General features: G+C 35.0%; 2 protein-coding genes across 2 annotated transcripts; one reads left to right on the top strand and one right to left on the bottom strand.

Annotated features, from left to right (window-relative positions):
- The first annotated feature begins 194 nt into the window (after positions 1-194).
- Positions 195-14,017, top strand: LOC124438634. The gene is made up of 2 exons (XM_046988809.1): positions 195-477; positions 13,015-14,017. Exon 2 carries the CDS (start codon positions 13,049-13,051, stop codon positions 14,015-14,017), a length of 969 nt encoding a protein of 322 aa, XP_046844765.1. The 5' UTR covers positions 195-477; positions 13,015-13,048.
- On the bottom strand, positions 2,126-4,988 carry LOC124438635 (52 kDa repressor of the inhibitor of the protein kinase-like). The gene is made up of 3 exons (XM_046988810.1): positions 3,619-4,988; positions 3,240-3,574; positions 2,126-2,256 (listed from the first exon to the last, which is right to left on the bottom strand). Exons 1-3 carry the CDS (start codon positions 4,986-4,988, stop codon positions 2,126-2,128), a joined length of 1,836 nt encoding a protein of 611 aa, XP_046844766.1.
- Positions 14,018-21,823: the final 7,806 nt, after the last annotated feature.

Raw genomic sequence — 21,823 nt, 5'->3', positions numbered from 1 at the left:
ATTAACAAGGAAGGTCAGGTATAAAAAAGATTGTATGTCAATGCATTCCTCTGCAGTCCTCCTCTCCCACGCAACGACCCCCTTTGAATCAGTTTTAATTGGCCATCAGGAGGAGAAAATTCTAGTGAAAAATATTTAAGACACAAACATTACATATGCTCATGTGTGAAATATTTATTACATGACTATTAATGATTTCTTTAATGTAACTAAGTTATAAGTTTCATAAACATGTTGAGAGCAGCTATGAAAATTTAATTAAACATGAACAAAATTCTTTCCGTCTAATCCCTCCCCTCCTGACAAAGAGAATAAACATTTTTTTATAATATCTAACTCCCGCAAAGATATTTAATAATTGTTAACATTTTTAAGTTTGCAGCTATCCACGTAGCAAAACAGTGTTCGACTGCATTTGATGGTTGTAATCTAACGCAGACAAAAATTGTGAAGAAGTGATAGCTGGCAAAATTAACGGTACGTTTTACAGACTTTATAGTGTTGCATTGCATAACTAAACATTTAAGAGCACGTAATTAGAGCGATAAGTCCATTGTATTATGTTACAGATATATCTAAATCTTAGACAAGGGGTATATATTACAGGTTTTATCATTCACAAAGGATTTAATAACGGATTTAGACTGGTAAAGCCGGGATTTAGTGATGTCCATGACGGTGTTATAAAAATTCTGGCCTAAAAGTTTATACACAGATGAATTTTCTAACGCAAAAAATTATTTTCAAAAGCGTTGATCTTATAATTGGTGATGTAAAAATCAGATATTCCACTTTCAATCTTTGACAAAACTAGTTGGCGTTATTTTAATTTTTGTGTTTGTGAATTTAGTGGGGGTAGCACTCCTTAGGTAAAGTTAGTTCAAAAACACGGCCGACAAGAAATTGCGTAAATTTATCAAACAATAGGATGCAGACAGCATTCAATGACAACAGTTAACAGGGTTACCACATCACATATGCCTTAAAGGTTTAATCCTTCTCGGTTGGTCCACTGAATGAATTTCTTTGCATAAACAAACAACTGCCTTTTTTAATTATGTGATAAGTAACAACATCTCTAATATATTAGATACATCAACACATTGTAAGTAATATTACAAATTGTTCTTTAAGAACGGCGAGTGCATCATCATTGCATGTAGGTAGTTAAAGGGTGTGTGTGTAAGAAAGAGATTTTGTTTTGGTCAAGTAAAGTGCATTTGTAAAAAGTAATTATTGATAATTATAGTAATTGTTTTTCTCAAATACACGGCATTTAAATGTGCGAGAAGGTCATTGCCAGCTGCCATCATCCAGTAAGCTTTTATCCTCATGCTTGTACTCCCATGTATAGCAACATCAAAGCCTGAAAGCCTTTGTGTATTTTGTATTTCCTTAATCAAGTTCTCTTGGACATGCCGCAAACTTATTAAATATATGTTAGTAATTTTAACAGCAAAAATCATAGATACATTTGGATGTAATCACACAGCATTCTAGAATAACTCTTCATCTCAAACCGCATATCCTATGACGCTGTTCCATATTTCTTCCTTGATATATACAATCTGTTGCTAACACTTTTTCAAAGTGGACTTTGTCTTTTGTAGTCATTAGGTTTTTAAGTGTTTCCGTCCTCAAGCGGGCATGGTTTGTCCACTTCTCTATACAGTCCAATCATTTGGTGCACTGACCTTATTATGGGGTTAACCAGTCTAATTTTCATTTTCCATAAAATCTGTGTGAGACAAATCATACAGATCAAATACAATAATGGTGATAAGTAATCTGCTTGAAAGATGACTGTCCTGACCATAATGTTTTCCAACAATTATCAGCAACATAATAACTCGGTTTTTCATTTTTTAACTAAACTCTTTGCTACGTTGAGACTTCCCATCATCGATAGCGTATCATATATATGACTATAATCAACCCAATACCATTCTCAGATTATGGTTTCTGTCACCAACTTACGCATTACCAGTACACCCTTTTTCGGTTGGTAATTGCATTTATTTTCCTCTTTTTGGCAAAGCACAGTTTTCCCTGCGGTCATCCACATGGTATTAGTGATCCACGGTATTTTCCACCTTCAACAACATTCCATTATCAAATGCCCGTTTCACGGCCAAGCCCTTTCAAAGCGTTGCTGCTTTGTCGTCTTACGCAATCTGCCACCGCCATCTTCTTCGGCATTTATTCTGATGCCCCATTTCTCTGATTTTTTCCACGATCCCTTTTCCTCTAGTGTTCCTGTAGAGCAAAGAAAGGTTATGAGTTTATTGGATTGTTGTTTTATTTCAACTATTCCTAATGGTCGTCTTCAAGTCATGCTGAACTTTACTTTGTGATTTACTTTATCCAAAGCTTTTCCTCTTAATCCTTTATTGTCCTTCCTCAATTATTTGCTCAATTTAGCTCAATAGAACCTTTCTATCCACGTAGCCTTCACTTTATTCGCATCTTCCCATAACACATCTCAAATATTAAGTTCTACGTTTTTCCATTGCTTCTTCTACAATTTTTTCTATGATACTCTTCAAGAATTCGTTTCCTCATAGCACTTTACAGGGGCGGATCTAGGATTTTTCATATGTTAGTTAAAAATTTATGACGTCATATGTGGCCTCAATATGACGTCATAGATGACATCATACATTGTATCTTATGCAGCGATTTATAAAACTTTAGCGATCATAAAATTGCGAAAACTAAGATGAATTCCCTTTAATCAGATGATGACAGACTGTTTCGCCCAATATCAGGGCTCTTCAGCATGCCTAGGATGATGCCCCAAATTTCAAAGCATCATCCGACATGGACAGCCCTTTAAAGAGCCGAAGCCAGCAATCTGGTTATTGCATAGAATTAAATGCATGTCCTTTATACATAGGTACATCAACAATTTTATCTATAAACTAAAAAAGAATTTAGATGTAGAAAGACAAAATTTAAAAAATTCTCATGATTTCAATTAAATTTAAATCTAGTGTTGCCAACAGAAAATTTATCAATTACGCGTTGCACATCTGGAAGAATTTCCTGATGAATTTTCATTAGAGCAAGACCATTTAACCGTTGCTCAACCATAGTACTCCGCTTATAATCTTTAAGAATTCGCAGCGCTGAAATCGAACGTTCACATTCGCATGAAGTTATGGGAAGGATTCCTAATATTTGAAGTATGACCTTTATGTTTTGAAAACCATCAAAATTTATAGCTTTTAAAGTTGTACCTACATTACATGGATAAGGACCTTTACGATGTTCCAAGAAGGATTGCCATAATAACAACTCTGCATCTAAACCTAACTGATTGGGTAAATCAGCAACATAAAATTTTGAAACAATCTTAAATTTATGTCTCCAGTCAATCCCATTTTTTATAAGAGAAAACATTTTTGTTGGAACAATACTTAGTCCTTGATAAACATTTACACTTTCCGTGTCAAATCGCGCATCCAAAGACGAGAGAAGATGGTCAATTAAAGGAATCGTATAGATTCGTTTGTAATACTCCGAGATAGAACGATAAGGAGCGTTAGGCCTTGTAGTTTGCCTTCCAATTGTCCTACGTTTACATTCTTCTATGAATGTAATGTCGCAATGTCGTACCATTGATCATGATATGAATCAATAGAATTCCTCACATGTGCAACACTGCTTTTCAAAGAAGAGATCAACTCAATCCCGTCCATAACATCAATACTCTTTCCTTGCAAAAGCTGAGTAACAGGAAGCGTTAGATCAAAAACATTTCTGGTAATAACCAAGAGGGCGATAAAATGAAACTCAGAAAGACCTTCAAGCAAAGAGGATGCATCAGCAGCGAGAGAGGGACTGCCACCTTTTGCCATGTTATCCAGTGTGTCAAAAATTTGAACAAACAATTCTTCGAAAGTGTCTAAACCTTTAACTCGTTCTACCCATCTGGTTCTACAAACATCTGGCAATCTAGTCTTTTTTGAGTCCGTTTCTAAACTATTGCGTACAGTCTCCTCAAACGGTATATTGCGTGTTTGAGAAATATTGATAAAATTTGTCACATCTTTTATTTTGTTAAGTACTTTCTTAACCTCAATATCTGACAAAGAATCACAAACTGACAAATTAAGCCTATGACTATAACAGTGGGTATATAATGCTTTCGAGTTGAGCTTCAAAATTTGGGCAGCCAAACCTTTAACACAACCTGCAACAGCACCCGCACCATCATAACCTTGTCGGCGATAGTCTTCAATTGGCAAGCCAAGGTCTTTAAGTTTATCTAGAATTAATTTAGCAAGGTTCTCTCCACTCAATTCCCACTTACATTGAAGAAAGGCAATGAACTCCTCTCTTATGTCCATATTCTTATCAATAAAACGTAAAATTAGAGCCATTTGCTCTCTATGGGAAGAATCTGCAGCCTCATCAGCTATAATAGAAAAGAACCTATTAACCTTAATGTCGTTGACAATCTGTTCAGTAATAACCTCTCCAAAGCACTTGATCATTTTATTCTGGCTGGTCTTAGAGATGTAACTTCTATTTTTCCCACAAGATGTTAAGTGATCCCTTAAAACACCATCCCCTGAACGAACTTTAAAATTTAGTGTCTCCACAAAATTTCCAACACCCCCGGTAGAATACTGACCAACCTCTGGATGATATTTAGCATCATCACGGTGGCCACGCAAACCTAAACGACCACAAAAAAGAATGCAATCAGCAATAGAAGACAGCTTACATTTGTTCAGCTCTATTGGTTGCGCAGACCCTGACATTTTAGCATGTAAGGTAAATAAAATTGGATTTGTTTGGGCATGCAGCCCCACTTCTCCTTCATCATGGCGTTTAAAAGTAAATGCAGCATCATTCCAGCGTGAAACCGGTTTAGAAAACAAATTTGTAATCTTAGAAGCTTTACCAGGAAGCGATGACCAAAAGCACGCATGACAAACAAAATGCACCATCTTTTGATGGGGAGTAGCATAGCCAGTCATATCTAAAGCTCCTACCACCAGTCTTAGGAAAGGAAAAATTCTCATCAGGCCTGAAAATATTTTTAATCAACTGAAGAACACCAGAAGTATCCAAGCCTTTAACTTTATCCTGGTAAGTTGCAACATCAAAATTATGCACAGAATGATACTTCTTTTCTGGACAAGATTGACTAGCGGAGGACTTAATTGGTTGTTTCAACGAGATATAAGAAGGAACTTGTTTGGCAGAAGAAAAAGTTTCATTGGGCTTTTTTTCAAATAACTTGGATGGCTGTTTTTCTGATGCAGTAAAAAAGTTAGAAATAATTGGAATATTACCAGAAGAAAATTTTGCCACCTTCTTAGAAAATAAGGAAGGCACCTTACGTTTTTTTGCTGACGTTGTGGCTTGTGTAATGTCAGCAGACTTTCGCTTGTGTGCACTTGCATGAAAAAGAAGAGGGACAAAATGGTTAGGCTGAAATGATTCTCCAGTTCTTATGTCACCTTCATGGCAGAATAGAATATGAACTTCTTTTCAACCCTAGTAGTATGCAAGCGGGTTGAATAACACAATTAAATAAAAGTTTGAGCCTGTGTTGTCCACAATCCGGATAATATGTAACAATACATCTTTTCAAAACAGAAGACAGACCCAAAATACAAAGAAATGATGACCATTTACCATCATTGCAATTAAAACAACCTCTTTCTTCACTAAATTTTCCTTACTAGCACCGGTATCTAAGGACTCAACAGAGACAGATAAAGGTAAAAGATTTTTATACTTCCTTAAAAATCAGGATGCTCTTCAATGGCAGACAAAAAGCAGGGATGCTCACAGTAAAAATGAGCATTCAGGAAAAGCTCAAGTGAGGTTAAGATTCTTAAAGTTGGAACCAATCTATCATCACCAAGCAGAGTCAAAGACACGGAACTGTACAAGCAATTCCCTGAAGCTTCTGAAAATACATGAAGCTCATGATGAAAGAATTTTTGGGTTTGGTTCCAAAATGTTCTATATATGACATTATTTGATAAATGTATTATATAATCATGTTATAATCTTATTTAGTTTTATTGAGTAATAAAATAGCTAACTGACAATAAAATCTCGAGTAAATATGATATTTACTTTATGTTTTTATATTGACAAAATCTACATTCTCTATATGAAATGTGTAATAGTGCTGACAACTATAAGCAGGGAATGAATATAAGTAAATCAAATAGGATAGTTAATAGTAGAATTATAAAGAATCAAGGAATAATCAACAAGCAGGTTGAACTGAAAATTTGAAAAGTTTATCTCACTGTACATTCATAAAGTTTTTAAAATACGAGTCTAAAACCACAAAAAACAGAAAGTTGAAAGGTTGATGAGATTTACACAACACAAGTGACCTGTAATATACAACCAGACGTTTTGCTTGCAACTTATAGCAAGCAGACTTTGTATAGTGCTTTCGTTTTGGAAACACAGCACAATTTAGCAAAAATGCTTAACTTCCCTTGAGATTTATCTGCCTGCCAGCAAACCGTGCGAACGTAAACAAGGCAAGTCATCAATACCGTTTGTATGCATATTTACATTCTTACATATTTGTTTGTAAATGATGATCGTCCAGGTTAATGAAGTCCTGAGAAGGACTGTTTTTGATGTTGTTGACCGACGTTTCGACAACCTTAGCGGTAGTCATCTTCAGAGTCAAAAAAAAAATGTTTTTTTTGACTCTGAAGATGACTACCTGGGTTGTCGAAACGTCGGTCAACAACATCAAAACAGTCCTTCTCAGACTTCATTCTCTGGACGATCATCATTTAAACATATAACGACACTCAGGTTCAAACCATTTACTTTATTCTTACATATTGTTGAGTGAATATGAAAAATTGTACAAAATATATAGTTTACCTCAAAGCTATGCACGATTTTTCCTTTTGATTTCGAACAGCCAAAGGAATATAAGTTTCCGCGCAATAATTTCTGCTAATGCTGTTTGACGAGCTACTATGGCACCCAATAGTTGCTCAAGCGATATCTCATCTTGCTCATTTAGTTACCTGGCAAGATCAACATAAAACCTGCCAAAATTTTACAATCATCTGCCGCAAAGGCAGCTTGACAACACCGTAATCCATATCAGATACAACTGAAACTTTTAAACAAAGCGTGATTGCAATTTTGCGATGTAGCGAAAGATAAGACAACAAAAATAAATGACCCCCGCTGTGAATCAGTCAAAGTATCAAATAGCCTAAAATAACAAAGTAAAAATACTAGTCGATAGTAAAATATGATTGTTAGAACTGAATGTCGTCAATCCATCAGGGGCCGGTTGTATAAAACGTAGTTAACTTTAACTACAGTTAACGCTAACTACCGTAGTTAACTCAATTGTAGTAACTTAACTGCTCGACTTAACTGCGTTGCACAAAACGTAGTTAGTGGGATATTAAGTAACATGGTTAACTGCGTGGAAATTGCGTGAGTGTTGTTTACGTTAAAAGACATAAAGTTTAATCAATTTATGCTTTGTAATGGCGGGCAAGTTAACTAGAAAATGACTTCAAAATCAAGAAAAATCTCTTGGCTTATCTAAAAATCTTAAATTATGGCAAACTATTGTCGTTTTTACGGATGTTGATGATGCGAAAATTTAACAAACGATTCACGGTGACATGGTAACGGATTAAATTGCAGCATATATTTTATACTTTCTCAAGAAAATCGACCCGTATCTTCTGTTTAATACAGTACGATGTTGACGAATGATATGAGTCTCGGCAAGGACTGCTTATTTCATGTACCAATTATATAATGGACTTTGGCAAACGAAACAATGAACTCTTCTCAAATTGATTCATATTGTGTTCTATGTAGGATATAAATATTAAAATGGCTTTGCTTTTACAGAATTTAAAACTAAGAGATTGAGGGTAACAAAGGAAAAGGTCGTTTCGTTTCTCTTTATAACAGCTGAGTAAAATGCTTGAAAGAAATGTGTTCGTACAGACATAAGTCACATATTTGTAGAGATGACAGTGATGGACTTTTTATTATTAAAACATTTCTTTGAGTCAATATAGTTAGTAGCCATGTAATCCAGCAACTGTCTTTTCTCTGCTTGTGACATGTTATGTTCACATGCTATACACAAATACTGATTTGTTCTTATTTTTTCCTACTTTTTAAATCATCAAACAATAGCTAGAGCTTTCTGCCTCTTAGAAAAATATTGGCAGCCAAGATTGTATGTACATTAAAAATAAACATTTTACACATAGGAAATATATGTATATATCTGGTAGTATTTGAATAGCTTTAAACAGCCATTGATACTATCAGTAATAGTGTATAAAAGAAAAATTGTTTTGCTAATCATTGAAAAGAAATGTTGTTAACAAAAAATTAATCATTGTTGTGACGAGACATTTAGTCACAGGTATGACTGTATGAGCAAAAGAAGACAGTCATAGACTTTTTATTGATAGACTTGTTAGCAAACATTTCTTAAAAGTCATCATAGTTACAATGTAATGTCACGACTGTTATGACATATCTTTCCTCTGTCATTAAAATGTAACATAAGCATATAGAATAAATATTGTATTCACATTTCGTCTTCATTGTCATTTCTATCCTGTTAAACTCATGCCATTTTGTTTATTATAGATTTTGAGTGTCCCCAGGTACATAGAATATTTCCTCTTAACTTAATTTAAAATCTATTCTCAAAAGTGTTTTTGTCGGAATAGCTTATAAAGTCTATTTGTGCATTGTATTGAACTTAATTCACAGCGAAGAAATATTATTAGAAAACATTTCTTTGAGTCATCATAGTTAGTAGCCATGTAATCCAGCAACTGTCTTTTCTCTGCTATTTCACCAGGGGCGGATCTAGAGTATGTCAAATCCGTCGCGCGACTGATGTTTGAAACTCAAAATTACCTATTCATATTAGTTAAAATTCATTAATTATTCTTACTTTATTATCGCATTTACTTCGTGATAAAATCCAGCTTTATTTATTATTGAAAACTAATGACTAATCCAATGAATATCTCGTTGGTAACCAGATCAGTTGAATTTTAATTGACCTGGAATAACCGACTGATAAGCGGGTGGCTTGACTGGTTCGACATATAAAGTCTATGAACGCCAGAAACGCTATTTTATTGGTCAATGGCCAGATCAGTGGACAGTCTGGAATAATCTCGACCGATAATAGGGTGGCCGGACCTATAAGGGAGTCCACTTGCTATCGTGTAATTGGTTCGTTTAAATTTTTGTCTTACTGTGATTGGTTTGACCTATTTCGACTGATAGCCAACTGAACTAACATAGTCAAGCTCACTGTCTGAATTGAATGTTTGATCGTTTCATAATAATTTTCTAAAGCATGATAGAAACTAAACTACAATCAGATGGAATTTATGGAAATCTTTTACAAATTCATATGTTGACATGAATGCTGCTTTCCAAACTGGGAATTTTTCAGAGGGCGAAAAATTTATGGATGAATTGTAAATGCTTGGCAAAGACGATCTCGCGAGCGACATTTCAGTCATTGATGTTCAAAAGCAAGCCAACATTGTTTTGAGTTTTATCAGCAGAAATTTACATCCAAAATCGTAAGTAAAGGACAACTGAAGTGTATGCATGAATGTAATATATCAAAGTCAATTTACGAGTGTGTGATGCGATTTATGTTAATATGGCGTATGGTAAGCAGATGGATGCTTCTAAAATTGTTGTTGCCGAAGGACTTTTAGCTATGATTTCTTTAGTGCTTAGGGCATCTTGACCGTATATGGCAGCGAAATCCTACATTCCTGCAAATATATTTCAATGGCCAAAAAATCTGTAGCCATAAGGCGCCATACTGTTATTACTTTATCATAAACAAATGTTTGGGACTTTTCAGTTTATGATCATTGATCATTCAATCATTGACAGTTATACTACATATTGTTTAAGATTTGAGAAAACTAACATTGATTACATGAGAAGCTGTTTACTATAACCTGTGATTTTGAGTCTTCTGATCCATGAAGCTTTTATTTTGACAATTTGACTGGAATGGTATTAAACCTTAGTATTTCAGATACATGAAATGTTGTCCCATGTCACATATTGTCCCCTTTTCTAACTGAACACCTCATGTAGAGATGTAAAGTTGTGTTAATCTACGGCTCATACCAGATTGTTTGCCATAAATTCCAAAGGGCTATTGATGAAAAGCATTTTCTATAAAGTAAAAATGTCTTCCTATGTATGCAGATAAACCTTGAAATTTGGCAAAACAGCAAAGTATTTTCATGATCACTAGGTAATTTTTCTGATGATCATTATAATTTCTAAACTAAATTATTTCAGATTTACATTTAAACGAGCTTTGATCATATGAAAAGATATTTATCATAACCAGTAAGCATGACACATGAACCAATTTTAACATTCATGTAATTATATAATTAAAGACATGTTGGTTACATTCTGTTTGTATTTGATAATACAATGCTACTAGTGATTGCTATATAGCACACCTTGAAGAAGATAATAGTCAAGTGAAATGCCTAATAAACATTTATGGCATTAAGTTGTCCTTAACTGCAAATTTTCCACTCTGATAATTTTTGCTTAATCTTTGGCAGAAAAAATTTTGAGTTTTTCTCAAAGGTGAATTTGCTAATACTGATGTGGAGATGGGTAAAGGGTTACAATAAACTTGCATGGTTTGAAGTCTGAGCTTTTCTATATCTATGAACTGTCACTTGTAGTACCAAATTTCTAACAACTAAACTCATTACATAGAGGTTTGAATGGGGTCTCTAGGTCTATGCCTGACAACTTGGTAGAAAATTTTAAAGACTATATCTGTTTTTGAATAGCATTATTGTAAAATAAATTTTACGTTCCTAGACATGCTAATGAGCCATATATTAGGCATGATAATGAGCCTAAATATTTGGCAAAACATTCAAGTATTGTTCACTTCATTTTTTTTTTTTTGAAAAAAACGTAAGCAAAATGTGTTGTTTTTACGCAAAAACGATGCCCACAATTACATTTTGTATTGCTCTAAAACGCTGAAAATGGCATTTTCAAGGCTCTTAAATTCAAAATTTCTCAGGGAGAATGCCTCAGACCCCCCCAGGTGGGGAGCGCCTTCGACGTTTTATGACTGATGTTTGAAAAATCCTAGATCCGCCCCTGTTGTAAAGGTCATGTATCTATATGTATTATCATTGGTATACTTAGAACAACATTTATACTGTAGTACCTATTTGTTTTAACATAATCTAGCTTATTTTCCATAGAGCAATATGTTTATATGATGCATATGATATTCAATTAAGCAAAATGCATAGGGAAAACCCCGCAATTTGAATATTTGATACATCCAAGGCTATAGGATTCATTGCTCGAATAACATTCTTTGTTTTTTTTTTGTCATTCAACGAATTGTACGTATTTGTAAGACAATGTCAACGAGTTATGTGCACTAATCTTAAAGAAGTGGCTCTATCTCAATTGAGAGTCTCGCTTATGAGTTGCAAAGAGCTAACGGACGCAAGGAAAGATAATACAAAATGCAATTGCTCTTGTGTAAAAAAGGATTTGTTACGTGGAGAAATTGTTGGCTGTTTTTCGTCAGCAAAACTTGGGATATTTTACAGCACTGACGAATGTAGTACATTGTCCATAAAGCTCTTATTCTAAAAGCCTTTGCCATGGAAGATACATGTGATTAAAAACTCAAGGTAAAACCTTGTTGATCAACAACATCTCGCCCATAATTGTCTTTGAGAAGCTAAGCCGCCATATTTAACTGTGTTTTGAAAAGTTAACTATGCTCCATAGCATAGTTAACTTTAACTACCTTTTAACTGCATTTAGCGCTAAATACTTTTTTATACAACTCACTTAACCGCGTGGTTAAATTTAACTACTTTTTAACTGCAAAAAGTGTAGTTAAAAAGTAGTTAAGACCTTTATACAACCGGCCCCAGGTCTCCCCACAGATACATCAAAACCGCAAGTTTCCATGGCAATAGGCGAATTGACCAATGAGAACACTAAGATTTGACTTTTTGATGGATCTGTGGGCTTGAGATCATATTTGAGGCTAATTACATAGCTTTCCTTAAAAAAACGGCTGTACACTCAGGCCATTAATTAATTCTGATCGTTATGCTTTCGTTTGGCTTACGATATGTGATAGTTGACTTAATTATTTATTAATTTTAGTATGTTGCATGAATAATTAATCACCATTTCATACGTTCGTCGCGTGATGGATTTGATGACCCTTAAATCCGCCCCCTGGCACTTTAATCTACTTATTGTTAGTTATTGCAATACTACTTACTGCCAGTACTGTTGTATGATCTCAATTTTTCAACCGGCACTTTTTTCCGTATATAATCTTTTGTTTTTTCCTTGCTCCCTAAGTGCATTTGAGCATTCCTATCAAGCTCTTCCGTGTCTTCTTTCTTTACGTTCTACATATTTACCATATATTCGACAATAGGCACAACTCTGCAATTTATTGCCAGAGCTTTAACCGAGCTTTAACAATTCAACTGGACCTTATTATTATTGTTATCCTTTCATCATGAAAAAATTTAGAAAAATTTAAGCATTTGTCAATTATTTACATAAAATAAAGACTACTAATGAACAAATCATTGCAGTCGTTTCATGAAACATCACAAATGACCTTAGTTGTGCAAATTACTTGACGCCATAACATACATTTATACAAAAAGTACGCGTTGTGCATCACAGTTACAACGAGACGCCCGAGACAAAGCCCGCTTAATTTTAGCTACTGCCATGCAAATATGTTTGAGTTCGGCAGCTGAATGAGAGAGAGAAAACAATGGATGAATTCAATCACGACAGAAATTAATGATTTAGCTAAAGGAACTGCATAGAGGGAATAAAAATTCGGGATGGTTTTAAAACTAGTAGAAGTTCTTTGATCAACAATAACCTTTCCTATATTATAATTCCTGTATTCTACGAAACCTTTTTTAGATTAATAAACGAAGCAAAAACAGAAGAAAACTCAATGGATCCTGTAACGGTAGGTATTAGTCTGTTGGCGGTAGTTGCAAAAAGTGGGAAATCACTACTGGAACTATTAGGTGTAATTGAAAGCAACTTAGACGCACTAAAAGGAATGTGTAAAAAGGATGTACAAAGTAGCCTCTGTCATTTCGAAAAAGGCATTGAAAGACTGAACCTCGCGGAGTCTAAAAAAGAAGAATTGGAAAAAATAGAAGAGCGACAGAAGTTGGCTCAAGAGTCTTTTATAGAGGCAGACAAAGAAGCAAGCAATGCATTTCACAACGAATCATTAAAAATTGAAGAAAGAATAATAGCGTGCTTGGTTTGCATCGCAAGTTCTATCCTACGACATTATAATGATAGCGAGGCAGCAGAAAAGGATTCAATGGTATACCTAAAAATATTACATTCATTGCCCGAAATTGGAAAGATGTTTTCAAAAATGAAACCAGCACTTTTCAAAGACGAGAGGGCTATAAACGTTGACAATGTAATAATAATCAATTTATTGTTGGCGAATTTCATGTCCAACAACCCATCCAAAAGTTACGCAGTTCTTGATTGGCCATTGATTAAATGTGGTGAGAAAATGTTTCATCCTTTGTATTTTAAAGAAGTTGAAGGAATCGCGAGTTCCTCAACACCTTGGCACGAATATCATTTTTGCATGGATGAAAGTGACCTATTTGTCTACAAACAAATCACATTAACCAACGAAGGAGAAATGCTGATTATTTCTGGAAAAAACCTCCAAAAAGTCGACAGTGAAACAGGAAAGCTTCAACCGTGGTGTAAAGAAAGTTGTGAGATTGATGATTCGGAAGTTAAATGTATGACAGTTGGTAACAATGGCGTATATGTTTTTCTGGTTGTGAAAGTAAAGACTTATCAATTTTCAACAAGATGGCACAATAACAGTCTAATTAAAGTTCCGGCAACAAAGACGGACGAAATCTGCTCATGTCTGTAACACAAGATGAAAGAATTGTTGTTGCATTTGTTGAAGGTGACCAGAGGAATATCACCGTGCGTGGATGTTACAAAGATGGTGAACTCTTTCTGAAGAAGTTGAAGGAAAAAGGTAAACCTTCTCTAATCTTTGGTGAGATGAAAACTTTCTGTTTCTTCTGATAACAAAATAGCAATCGAGAGGAGCGTTTTCATAATTTCATAAACTCCTCACCTACAGCATGGAAGGTGATCTAATAAAAGTCATGAAGTTCGATCCAACTCTGAAAGAAATCAGCGCGTATGATGAAGTAATTTATACACCCGACTTCGACACCATAACAGGTTACTACTTCAAAAAATCTGATTCAAAGTTAGTGGTTGAGATTTTCTCTCCTGCAACTAAGAAACATCAGTTGTCGCTCGTGCTGATGAAAACAGAATACGATCCAGGAATGTTTGACGATAAGTTTCGTCTTGTTCAACACGCTAACGGTGAGGTGGCTTTGGTTACAAAAGAGCGTGTACTTCATTTGAAAAAAAGCTTTGCCCTAGAGGAATCGTTTGTATCGCACATAAATTCTCAGAGTAAGTCGATTGTGAAAAAGAATAAAAAATTTTTTCCTGGCAGGATACTTGGCTTTTTTTCAGCGAAAAATTTTCCTGGGAACATGGTTAGGTTGAAAATAAACCTTACAGCAAGAAAAGGTACAAAAACGGTTGACAATTCGAAATCGAAGTCGCCAAAACGCTCAGTAGACCCCAATAGGTCGAACCCAGAAGGGAGTTCCAAGAATCCTAATATAGAGGTACCAGAACGATGTTCAGTGGCTAACCGTATTGCTCAATATGAACGTAAAAAGTGACGAGAATCTATAAAATCTCTCGTGAAAATACATTTTTGCAATACAACTATGGCTTGAAAGCTTTTAAGCCATTTTCTAAGGCTTCTTCAAGCTGCAAAAATATTATGATTAGAAATTTTCAAAGAAACTTTTTCCACTTTCTCGCACAGTTCACTTTCGTATAAGTCACTTTATCAACATGTATTTATCAAGTTGCCCGTCATTTGTTTACATATATTTACCCCATCCAATCACATTAATTCACCCACTAATCCAATTAGACGCTCTAAACGTCTCCAAGCTTAAAGCACGTGTAAATAAATATCCTCATTCTGATGAAAGCTCGAAGCAACGAGTCGAAAGCTCAATAAAAAATCATTTAAAATCCGGAGAAACTGTTATGTTTTATGTATTCAATGCCTGGATTACAAATTTTCAAACATATATATATATATATATATATTGTAGGGTTTAAAAGTCCAAATGTATCACGTGAAATTACAATATGGCACACTTGCACATGTATCGAACTATCCTTTCAAATTAAACAATGTTATAAATTTGGCAAATTGATTCATCGGTTTCATTTAAAGTTCTTTAGTGTAATGCTTTTCTTCAAATTAACGTCACTATGGTGAAAATGTGCTGTCAATTAGTAAAGTCATTTACGTACCTAATTAACCCTCTCTGTAGAGGTTATTTATTTCAAATTTTAATGTTTAAAGTTACATATGCAATTATAAATTAACTTTACCGTTATCTTATCTAAATGGCGGAATTAAGAAGGTTGGAAATCTTTTGACATAAAGTACAGTCACCATTATGAACAGGGAAACGACACTTTTTTGGTACAGCGTCTTGTACAGCTACATTTACTGTGTAGTCTGTAAACCATTCTAAAGTTATGCAGCTGAGTAGCTAAAACTGTTTTTCATGTAAATTGTATGGGGGGTTTCAAGTTTGGAATTGCTATTGTTGTTTCTAAGGTCGCACCTGTCATTATTACTAATTCGAATTGTGCATTTTGTGCACGGATAGACGCACAGATTGTTCCTAGACTGTAACCATACCAACCTGGCATGAAAAAAAGCGACCAATGGTAAAGCGGAATCAACGAATAAAAAGAGACTCACATGCCACACGTAACGTTAGTCAGTCACATGATACCAAACACTTAAGGGCAGTTGTTCACAAAACCGAAAGGAAACTACAAATAAAAGGTAAGCTTTTCAATACACCTGAACATAATTCACATTATTGTAAAAATAACGGCAGAAGATAATTGTAATAAAGGACAGTTTTCATGAATTGTCGCAATCAAACACATGCAAATCCGTTAATGTATAGGTCGAGATCATCAATACGAATACAACTGCGAACAATTTTCCATTTGATGCTACTCTCTTATTTCATAAAGTTAGAAAAAAGGAAAAAGTTTGCTTAGCGTGTAACACAAAGATACACTACAGCGCTATAAACGTTGTGCTGTTGCTCAACAGCAGAACAGTTGATAGTAGAAGCGTAAAGCTAAGAGAATGCACTAGCAAAACTGAACAGAACAATACATTTTCAAGATGATTGGAGATAGATCTAGTGTGATTTAGTGACATACTGGCTTGCATACCTTGGACATTTATTATATGTTTGTGAATGTAGATAGTCCAGGATGGTATAGTCCTGAGAAGGACTGTTTTTGTTGTTGTTGTTGTTGACTGACGTTTTGACAACTTTAGCGGTAGTCATCTTCAAAGTCGTTTGCAATAAAAGAACCATAAATCGCTGTAGACGTTAAGGAAATTTGCGGGCTCAGAATACTATTTTGCACATGTCTTCTGTATACTTCATTACAAGTGGCAAGTCGATCTTAAGTTACTAAAATTTTTAACCCAAGAAAGAATATATATTTGATACAACACATTCAAGAACGAGCTGATCAACGTTTTCATCGTAAGTACATGCTGTTTTCATTTTATTTGAATAAACACAGAACTTGGGCAAGGAATAATTCAACATGTTTATTCACGTGTAACACGATTTCGCTATCAATGGTTGACGGTTGGCCCGTTTCATTTGTTATTCTTAGCACAACTTTAGCAAGAAACGGTGTTTTGGAACAAGCGCTTCTATATTGTAACGTGATCAAAGTAAGGTGAAATTTTATTTGTTTAGATATTGTAGTTATTGTTGAACAAAGACAATGAGGAATAATGAACGTCTTATAATGCCATTGTCGATTTGCCATTACCGTTGGTTAAATAAAGCATACAGGTGTTGATAAGCACAAAAAAGGTTTAAAATTTAAATTATCCAAATCGACAAAAAAATGGTTGAAATGTATATGATTGATTGATGATAAATGCGTAAAACAACGAATTTGTCCGCTTCTTTGTTCATGTAGCTTTCTAGGCTCTTTGAATGATTTTGACATAGGCAATTAGTTCTCATTATTAAGAAAGGCCAATTTTTTTATCTTTAGGGATAACGCCAATTATTGATCGCCAAAATTCAGAAAATCCAGTGAGTTATTGGCTTATTTCTGTAGACACTTAACAAGTATATTTTCATATTTCGTACACCTTACTATAGCCTTAATTTTCCATTGTTTCAACCAAAACTTTGTTGATTTTTTCGTTTTTTTATAACATTTGTTACGAACGTCCCGACTAATAATAAAATGGCCGCTTTTGGTTCAATTGCGCGTAACAAAAGGAGCAAAACCTTGTGGAGAAGTTGCTGTCAATTCTTAAAATATTTATTTAATATACTAATAATTTTGATATAATCGTTATAATATAAATGTTTAAATGTTCAAACTTATCTAAGACAACTGCTTTCAGACTTTCAGTGACTCTTTCGTTGATGGATAGGATATATATCTGGATTCTTTGGTTGTTTTCGTAAATAGTTCGTTTTCTTTTACATGAGTTTTCTTCTGATGTGGACTTCTACTAAGCACCAACATAACTACAACTTTCGATTCTCGGCTTATACGTGATTGCACAATGACGTACGATTAACCGCGTTTGCGTAAGCTGTGGTCAGTTGATTACCCATGTCCTGTACGTTGTCTGTGGTCAGTAGGTTGACCACGTCCTATACGTAAGCTATTCCTGTTATTGTGGTTATCATACACATGCATGTATGAGTAAGGCATTTTACAAAGAGCACTAACTCGTTAACTAATAATATATTTAAGTGTATAACAATAATAAGTATAATTTACATGAATATGTATTATCATGTAACACCCTTCCCTTAAAAAAAAGAAAGATTGAAAAGCTTTCCTTAAGATAATAATGTTCTAAGGTCGTGCGAAACAGTCAGCGATGAGGTTGTCTCTACCTTTAATGTGTTTGATAACAAGGTTGAATTCGGATAATAATAGACTCCAACGGAGCAAACGTTGATTCTTGTTCTTCATTTTACTGATGAAAACGAGAGGGTTGTGATCGCTAAAAACGGGTGATCGACACCATCCTTGTCTTCTTGTAACAAAACTGCTCCTGCTGCAACATCACTTGCATCGACAGCAAGTTTGAAGGGGCGTTGAAAATCCGGAGCGGACAAAACATGGGAATGTTGTAATAGGGCTTTTAGCTGGTCAAAAGCGTTCTGGCATGAGGTTATCCAAGTAAAATTGGCATTTTTCCGTAGCAAATTGGTCAACGGTTCGGTTATTGTTGAAAAGTTTGGGCAAAATTTTTGATAATATCCAGCCATACCGAGAAAACGCATTAAGTGTTTCTTTGAAGTAGGCTGAGGAAATTTGGAGATCGCTTCGACCTTAGCATTGACTGGTTTTACTTGACCTTGTCCGACTACATGTCCAAGATATGTCACATGACCACATCCAAATTCGCTTTTCGCAAGATTGATGGTGAGACGAGCCTCACATAACCTTCGAAAAAACTGCCGCATTATTTTCAGATGTTCTTCCCATGTATCACTATAGATAATTACATCATCAATATACGCTTCACATCCTTTGATGTCCATTATGATGTGATTAATCAAACGTTGGAATGTCGCTGGAGAGTTTTTTATACCAAATGGCATGACTTTATACTGAAAAAGTCCCTTGGGTGTAACGAATGCAGATATTTCTTTTGCTCTGTCGCTCAATGGTATCTGCCAAAATCATTTTAGAAGATCTAATTTGGAAACAAACTTTGCATTACCAATTTTGTCAACACAATCATCCATATGTGGAATGGGAAAGGTATCGGTTTTAGTAACAGTGTTTACTTTTCTATAATCCGTGCACATTCTATAAGTGCCATCAGGTTTGGGAACCAAAATACATGGTGAACACCAACTGCTGTGACTGGGTTCAATTAAATCGTGCTCGAGTACATAGTCGATTTCTTTATTGAGGTATTTTTCTTTTGTATGATTAAGACGGTATGTGTGCTGTTTTTTAGGTGATGCATCGCCTACATCCCCATCATGTACAATAAGGTGACTTCGGGAAGGCACATCAGGAAATAACTCGAGATGTTGGTTGAGGAGATTTTCTATATCAGCTTTCTGAGTTGGATTAAGATGAGTGAGTTTGGAAAGAATATTCTTCAAGATTTCAGAGTTGCTCAGCTTACTTGCAGTGTCAGTTAAAGATGAAAGTTCTTCCTCAGATACTTTACTTACTACACTTCCTACATTCTCTTTCCTTTCTCTTTTTCTATCGAAATAAGGCTTTAACATATTTACATGGCATAGTTGATTTTTCTTACGCCTATCTGGAGTTATGATGACATAATTCAAATCACTCACTTTCTTCTCAATAACATACGGACCATAATATCTAGCCTGAAGAGGTGTTCCTGGTATTTTCAGTAACGCAAGTACTTTGTCGCCAACCTTGAAATTCCGCGTAACTGAATTTTTATCGTATTTTCCTTTCATGCAATTTTGAGTTGATTCAAGGTTTGTTCGAGCAATTTCGCATGCAGTGGTCAACTTATTTCGGAAATCTGAAACATAAGTTAATAAATTCGTTGGATTATTTTCCTCAGTTAAGAGTTTCTCCTTGAGAAGTTTGAGTTGTCCTCTGACCGTGTGTCCGAAAACAAGTTCAAAAGGGATGAAACCTAACGATTCTTGGACTGAATCACGAGCCGCAAACAGAAGGAAATGAACACCTTCATCCCAATCCTTTTCTTTATCCTGACAATACATGCGAATTATATTTTTAAATGTTTGATGAAAACGTTCTAACGCTCCTTGACTTTCCGGATGATAGGCACTAGATTTGAATTGCGTTATATTTAATTCGTGCATAACTTGTTGGAATAAGCCAGACATGAAATTTGAGCCTTGATCTGACTGAATTGATTTTGGAACTCCAACAAGCGTAAAAAATTTGGTCAAAGCTTGTACAATAGTTTTAGCTCGAATATTTCGCAAAGGAATCGCTTCTGGAAATCTAGTGAAAGCGCACACAATAGTTAATAGATATTCGTTTCCCTTTTTGGTTTTTGGTAGTGGTCCTACGCAATCAATGAGAACTCGACTAAAAGGTTCTTCAAATGCTGGAATTGGCTGTAGAGGTGCTTTTGGAATAGTTTGATTTGGTTTACCCACTACTTGACAGACATGGCAAGTTTTACAAAACTCTGCAACATCCTTCCTTATTCCTGGCAATAAAAATGTGTTATGATCTTATTATAAGTCTTATTTTTCCCTAAATGTCCTGAAAGGGGGGTTTCATACGCTAGACTTAGAATATCATGATGATATGCTTGAGGTGCAACTATCTGATATCGATACGCCCATTCATCGTTTACCGAAGTGTTTGGTGGTCGCCATTTCCTCATTAATACACCATTCCTAATATAATAACAAACGGGATCGCTTTTGACATCTGCTTCCTTCTGAAGCCTTGTGATAAAGTGTTGAAATGTTGGGGTCATTTTGTTGTTTCTCGATAAGATCTGACTTAGATATGAAGCTAATTTTTAAAGGTTTTTGGTTTTCGAAAATATCGTGAAGAAACGTGTTTTCTATTTGCATGTCATGATTTTCCGTGTTTTTAAGACTTTCGTCTTGTCGTTTTTTTGAAGCTCCTGTTATTGCACATGAAGGATATAAATCAGGGATTACTTGCTCAGTGAGGTTGGATTGTTGTGTGAAAACTGGTTTGTTGCTTAAAACGGGACCTGCTTGTATCTTTTCTTCTGCCAAATCGTTGCCTAGTAATAGATGTTTTCAGCAAAGGGCAAGGTGTTGATAACACCTATCACAACATCACCTTTTATAAGATCAGATTGCAATTTAATATTGTGTAAGGGGATTGATTCGTATTCAGTGGAACTTATTCCACGAATTAACAACTTCTTTCCTGAGTATGACTGTTCGGAAAATGGCAAAGTATTGCCCAATATTACTGATTGTGAAGCTCCTGTATCTCGGAGTATTTTAATTGGAACATAAACTGGTTGACGGTTGGAGTTGATTGTGACATTACCATCATGAATAAAAGGTTTAAAAGTTTCCATATCACTGTCACTGAAATCTTTGTGCTTGGTTGTTGTGATATTATGGTGTAGTGTTTCATGCGGTAATGCTTTGTTCGGATTCTCCTGTGCATTTTTACGAGTGGTTTTGTGTACAGATTTATTTTTGTTGTTTATATTTTGGTCGGATCTTGAAAGAATTCCCGTCGGTCTTGATGGTGGTCTGTTCGATTTCAACAAATAACATTCAGATTTTGTGTGCCCTTTTCGTTTGCAATAATCGCAAATTACTTGTCGAAATGGGGAATTACAGGATGAATATTGCTTTCCTTGGTATTGCATGCTTTGGAAATTTTGTTTTGTTTGACTTCCGTTGCCTTGTAAGTTATGTCTGCCTTGTGCGTAATTGTTCGGAAACCGCGATGAAAATCGTGACGAATGTGTTTGTTTTCCATCAAGTGTGTTTTGAGTGTTTCTTTGTGAAAACGGATGTGGGTTAGTTTTAACTGCAAATTTATGAGTAAGCGAAAA

This window comes from Xenia sp. Carnegie-2017, unplaced genomic scaffold, assembly GCF_021976095.1.
Source record: "Xenia sp. Carnegie-2017 unplaced genomic scaffold, XeniaSp_v1 HiC_scaffold_19, whole genome shotgun sequence".
NCBI lineage: Eukaryota > Metazoa > Cnidaria > Anthozoa > Malacalcyonacea > Xeniidae > Xenia > Xenia sp. Carnegie-2017.
This window is presented reverse-complemented; position numbering and strand designations above follow the sequence as displayed.